Consider the following 6,434-nt stretch of genomic DNA (forward strand, 5'->3'; position numbering starts at 1 on the left):
TGCCCAGGTTCCTTAGTGGATAAGAAAATGATGGCCCTTTAAATGGTGATCAGTTAATTCTGTGAGTATGTGGAGGTGCACAAGGGACCAGAGCAGACACTGATGAAGTGGACATGATTCTAGAGGAAATGAAATCCCCAATTTTCCTCCCATTTAGAATCTGTTTCGGAGACAACTGACTTGACTGAGGAATGTCAGAAAGAAAACTGAACTCTGTTGCCAGGCCCCAATGGAGTAGATGGAGCTCCAGACCAGCAAGCCCTTGGAAGGAAGAGGAATGGGGTTAGAGGTGCTCAGCCAGTACTCTCTGTCCCATTCTGCTTCAGTTTCCATTGTGGGGGTGGGGAGTGGTTCTTTACATGCAAGGCAACCCTCTCCGCCTCCCTGGATCAGTAATTCTTTGAAGGGTCACTGGTTCTGGAGTAAGTAAGAAATTTGCCACAGTTTTAGGCAGAATTTTGCTTTTTATCTCATCAATGTACATTTTAATCTAACAGTCTAACAGCCTTATATGCCTCACCCCTGCCCAAGCCCTCTCTCCCACTCTCCCACCCCTACCCAATCAGCATCTCATCTGCCCTGGGGGCAGGATGTCACCAGACACAAAGGTGATTCAAGGGCAGTGGCACCTGTGGCTCTCCCAAGGGGAGCTCAGGGACAGTACCAGATCTCCCTAAAAGTCCAGAGACCAAGGAGGTCCAGCTAAAGGAGAGATCATGGGCTCAGCCTCATTGGAAAATACCGTCTCCTGGGTCTCAGTCCCACTCAAAGTCTATCTCCCTGGGCCAGAGCGTGTCCCTGCCAGTCAGAGCAGCAGAGGGGCAGAAATCCTCCAACAGGGGGACTTGTGGATGAGGAGGGACCTTTAAGCCCAAGTCACACAGAACGTGAGCAAAGCTGTCGGAATCCCTTTCATTCAGGCTGTGTAGATACTCCTAGCTGCCGTTTCCTGTTTCCTGATCTCTCTGTGATTCCAGGAAAGCAAGGGGGTAGGGGGGATTCTTGTGACTGGCATCCTGGGGGTGTGCCACCCAAGAAGTCAGAGGGCCAGTGCTGCTACCTGCAGCCACAAGACTCCACGACCATGTCCTCATACTGTTTATAGACCACGTTGTTGGCAGAGTCAATGAAGAGGATGCTGATGGGACTCAGCCGTGTGGGCACACAGCAGGTGGGTGGTGTGGACTCAGGGTCCATTGAGTTCATCAGGGTCTGGATGACCGCATGGTTCGTGGGCTCCAGATGGGAGCGTAAGGGGAACTCACACAGCCCCTCACAGTGGAAGGCCTCGTACTCAAGGGGTGCAATGATCCAGTCATCCCAGCCCATGTCCTTGAAGTTGACGTGCAGTGCCTTCCGACTGCAGCGGGCTTTGGGGTTCTTGCTGGGCCGCTTGCCCTGGCGATTGGCCAGCGGGGCCCGCCGTTTCCGCCGCTGGTTGAACAGGTACTCATATACAGTTTTGTCATCCTGGCCCGAGCGGGCCTTAATCTCATTAAAGAATAGGTCCCGTTTCTTGGTGCGGCCAAACACCAAGAACAGGGCCTTCTCGTGGACCTGTCGGGCAGCCCGGTCAAAGCCCAGGCCACGGAGGTCCACAGCCCGGCCCCGTTCCCAGGCTTCTAGCTCCAGGCACAGCTGGGCCGAGTTCTTAAAATTTCGGAAGAGCTTCCAGATGTCGAACACCTCCCAGCCAGACCCACCCAGGCCTGGCACAGAGCGCACATCCAGTAAGGCTGCCGGCTGCCGGCCGCTGGGGCAGCTGGACAGCTTCAGCTGGGCAGACCGCCCGCTGCCGGGGGCCGCTGGCTTGGCTGTGTCCGAGGGCTTCTTGCGCAGGATCCGCAGCTCGGCCCCCAGCAGCCCGTCCTTCTCCAGGGCACTTATGTCAAACACGTACCTCTGCTTCCTGACCACGGGGCCTCGGTCATCTAGAAAGAACACCCAGAAGTCATGCCGTGCACTCTTAGCAAGTGAACCAGTCACCTCGTCGTCTCCGCGGAGGGCCACAGAACTAGCTTTCTGTAACCTCTTCCCTACTGTGACAGGGGCCAACACCCAAACCACTGAGCCTTTTACAAAATGAGGCATCTTCCTACCCAGCAGACCAAGTAGGGGTGTTTCTCTGTAGATGTGGTTGTGAATGATCTGGGTGGTTCTTTGTGGTTCTGGGTGCTGTGTCAATGATCTACGCACATCAGAGATTCATCAACTTTCTAGCTTGCCCTCTACACGTCCCTCTCTCTGTCATTACTTAATTAGACACTTAATCTGTGAGATAGGTAGGGTGGGTATAATTTCCCATGTTCGTAGAGTAGGAACCTGAGGCTCAGAGAAGTTAGGTGACACAGCTAGAAAAAAACAAGGTTGGAAATGTAGCCTAGAACTTTTTGTATCTAGTCCGAGCTGCTTCTGCTATACCTTAAAAGAGATCTTGTGTTGTTATGTGCCGTTGAGTCAGACCCAACTCACAGCGACCCCTCCGTGGGTTTCTGAGGCAGTATCACTACGGAGGTAGACTGCTCCATCTTCCTTCCAAGGAGTGGCTGGTGGGTTTGAACCGCCAGCCCTCTGGTTAGCAGTCAAGTGCCTTAGGCACTAGGCTACCAGAGCTCCTAAAAGAGATCTTAGTGCTCTCATTTTATTGATGAGGCACAGAGAGGGCTAGTGACTTGCCTAAGGTCACACAGTGAGTTCATGACAAAGCTGGTCTACAGTTCTGTTTTCCCAAGCTTCCCAATCTAATGATTTTGTTGTATGTGTTTTACCCTACTGAATATGTGTGTGTGTGGTATGTGTGTATGATTGGGTTCATATGTAAGATAACATATATGGCATGTTATGTGTATGCACGATGGGGTGTTTATGAATATTTCAAGGGTGTGTGTGTATGCATGTTTATGATCTATCTGTGTGTATGTAAGAAGTATCTGTGTGTGTGAGTGTATGTGTGTGTGTATGATTCAGCATGTGTACCTAAAATTACAAACGTATACAGGAGGCTCAGTACTATGTCCAAATCAGCACGCCCTCCTTCCAAAATACCAATTTGCCATCGGGGAGCTTTCATATATTCTCTAGAAGGTGACTAATTAGGCCTTTAAACTGCCCATCTCCCCCTCCCCAAGCTCCCTTAGTGCTGGGGGGCACAAGGACTTATTTTATGAGCCCCCAAGGGGTCACAGCTTTCCCTGGCTGGGCAGACAGCCAGGCCACCTCCCCCACCTCAGCCAGACCTGCTGCCTCAGTGCCTCCCCCATCTCCACCCCCTATCATTCCCCTACAGGCCAGCTCTAATGAGGAGCCTCTCCCACTCTGACCCCTCCCCCACCCTGCCAGCCAAAGTCCTCAGACTTCCGGAAGCTGAGTGTATCAGCTTTGAGTAACCTTAACAATCTGCTGGTGCAACCCCCTCTTCACACTTACGGAGAGGAGAAACTGAGGCCCTGACCCGGGAAAGAGCTGGCTGAAATCACACACAAGTTTAGAGAACCAGTCAAGACAGTAACACCTGGTGGACAGGGAGAAATGAGGGGACTAGGTATTCTTCTGGCTTTATGATGAAAACTATGTGTTTAGCTCTCTCAGGACAGAACACATTTTAAAGGCTCTCAGAAATCATCCGTTCCAACCCACATATACTTGAACAGATAGAGAAACTGAGATCCCAGGGAAGAAGGGCTTTCCCAAGGTCACACTGTGAGTTAGACCCTAGGTCTGCTGCCGCCCCATAGAAATAAACATTTTTCCAGGACTCCAAGATGTCCCGTCTACTGTCCTCATCTACTGTTTCCTCTGCCCCCTAGCCTGAGGGCAAAGTTGAGAAACTCTAGAGATTCGTTTCTCTCTCTGCCATCTGAGAAAACCTACAAACCCCTAGAGCCTGGGAAGTTTGGCCAACTCATACAGGCCCAGAGCAAGGAGTCTGGTCCCCAACTCTGCCAAGAATTGGCTGTGTGATCCAGAGCAGGTCTTGTCTCCTTTCAGGACTTTAGTGACCCCTTCTACACCTGACAGGAATTGGTCATGGTGATTCCTAGGTGCCCTCTAGCTCTGACATGGCATCAGTCCAGGACCTGGTAAGCATGAGCTAAGTCCCAGACACCCACCCCAGGCCAGATGCACACACCATCTCCCACCAGCGCAATGTCAGGGCTCTGACAGCCCCTCCATGCGTGCCTATGCCCCTCCCTCAAGAGCCGTGCCCCTGCAACCCCGCCCCCTCACCTTGCCCTTTGTCAATAAAGCTGGTGATGGTGTTGGCCAGGCCAGCTTCCAACTTCACGCTGCTGTTGCCTCCCTTTCTGTCAGCATCGGACAGCGTCCTGTACAGCGAGAGCATGTACTCGTGGGGTGTGATGGGGGGCGGGCGGAACGGCTCCTTGGGCTCTCGAGAGGGCCCGGGCTCTCTGGCCTTCTTCAGCAGGAAGGGGCTGGGGACAGATCCTGTCTTTGGGAGTGCCTTACCCCCGGGAAGCTGTCCTTTTGGGGTCACAGTCCGCGCTGCAGCCTGCCTTGTCTGGGGAGGGTGTCCTGGCTTGGGTTCAGGCCCACCCGATCTGGGGGGTAGCTTTTTGGGTTCATCCTTCTTGGGCTGTGTCAGGCCTCCTGTTTGCCCATTGCCCCCCTTTGCCCTGGCATTGGTGGCCCCCCCACCATAGCTATGACCCCCTGGCCTGAAGATATTCCGGGCCAGGGGGAGCCTCTCCTTGGCCTCTGCTTTGGCCAATCCTGGCCTGGCCCCCTGGGGTCTCTGGCCCAAGTCAGGGGCACCCAACACAGTGCAGATGAATTCCAGGTCCAGCCAAACCAGGTGCCAAAGGAAGAAAGTGAGGAGTTTGGGGAGTCTCATCCTCTGGCCAGCCGCTGAATGGCACCACAGAGAACGGCGGCAGCAGCGGAGGTGCCTCTGGTTTGGCAGGAAAAACCATGAAAGGACTGGACCCTCAAAAGCAGCGGCGGCAGCAGTAGCAGCAGCAGGAAAGGCTTTCTCCTCAGTCTGAGACTCTTTAAGTCTGCCGGGTGTGTGTTTGTATCCAGTCCCATAGTGGAAATGCCCTCGTATCCAGACGTGCACCCGTCTCCAGTCAGCAGCTGAAAATAACTTGTTCTTGAAAGGAGAAAGCCGACCGCCCCCTTTCTCCTGCACAACTGACTGAGGGCTTGAAGGAGGCTTGTATAAGGCTGAGGGATTTTTCCAAGAAGGAAGAATGGCGTAATGCTGCCTGTGTGCTCCAGTTTTTTTTTTTTTTCTTTCTTCTTCTTCTTTTTTTTTTTTTTAGTTTTGAATCCTTTCCAGTGAAAATACTTCACACACACACACACACACACACACACGCCTGCAGGTGCTCAGAAAAATCTTTTACAAACCTGAACTCAGGAATTGGAAACGGAATTCCAACCCAAACCAATTTAATTACTCTCTGATGTCATGCTGTCTAAACTCATTTAAGTGCGATATATTTATGTGAAAAAAATCACCACTGCCCTTTCGAGGCTGTGGCTCACAGGGGCTCTTGGCACAGAGCCCCGCAGTGGGACTCGAGGCTTAGGGGCCTCCCAGTCCATGGAGCAGACTCAGGGGTCTTCACCTTTACCTCATGGAGCAGCCCACCCCACCTTCCTAAGGAGAGATGCTGAGAAATGAACTCCAGGATCTTAAACCCCAGAAGCATGGGGAGTTTGGGTTTTCAGTTAAGTCTTTGGAGTGTTTTTAAAGCAGTTATAGCCCCTGCATCTAGTCTGGGGCCTGATTTGTTTGGTGGGGCGGCACAGATGGCAGCATTTACCCAGTTTCTTTTATTTTAATAAACTTGTGGTGACCCAGAGACAAAGAACTATCAATGCCCACTGCGCCCTTCCCCCTAAATGCCATTGACTGAGTTCAAATTATTTCTTCAGGCTTGAGGGCATTGCCACCCCCTAAGTTTGCTCCTCAGAGGAAGCAGGTCCAGGGTGTACCCCACCACCACCCCAGCAAAGATGTCACTGGAGTTTTCTTGGAAAGGACTGGCTGAGTCCAGAGGTGGCAGATGCATCCTGGGGCAGCAGTGACCCCTTCAGGAGGCTGGAAAAGAGATTTCCCACATGCTTGTTTGTTGTTGCTTTTCTTGCAGCTCAGGAAGTCTGAACTCCAGCCCGCTGGAGGGGTTCAAGTACCCCACTGAAATACTGAAGCCCCCTCCTTTTGGGGAGCTTGCCCCACAGAGCCTCTGGACAACTCAACACAGTCACTGGAGGAAACTGTTCCCTTCACCTGGAATCTCCTCCTTTCACACTGACAACTGGAGGAGGTCCTCCTCATCCCAAGAAGTTCAGCTGAGAATCCACCTCCTCCAGGAAGCCTTCCCTGATCCCCAGACAGAGCCCATCACTTCCCCTCTTGTGTATCTCTCTACAACATCACCACATTGTAAAGAGTTGTAGCAGCAGTA

General features: G+C 52.4%; 1 protein-coding gene across 1 annotated transcript; it reads right to left on the reverse strand.

The window, feature by feature from the left end:
* Positions 1–1,056: 1,056 nt before the first annotated feature.
* On the reverse strand, positions 1,057–4,852 carry GDF5 (growth differentiation factor 5). Its single transcript, XM_007934600.2, has 2 exons — positions 4,228–4,852; positions 1,057–1,931 (listed from the first exon to the last, which is right to left on the reverse strand). The coding sequence occupies exons 1-2, from the start codon at positions 4,850–4,852 to the stop codon at positions 1,057–1,059; spliced, it is 1,500 nt and encodes a 499-aa protein (XP_007932791.1).
* Between the last annotated feature and the right edge of the window lie 1,582 nt (positions 4,853–6,434).

The sequence above is a fragment of the Orycteropus afer genome, unplaced genomic scaffold (genome assembly GCF_000298275.1).
Source record: "Orycteropus afer afer isolate SDZICR_OR568_19922 unplaced genomic scaffold, OryAfe1.0 scaffold00020, whole genome shotgun sequence".
Classification (NCBI taxonomy): domain Eukaryota; kingdom Metazoa; phylum Chordata; class Mammalia; order Tubulidentata; family Orycteropodidae; genus Orycteropus; species Orycteropus afer.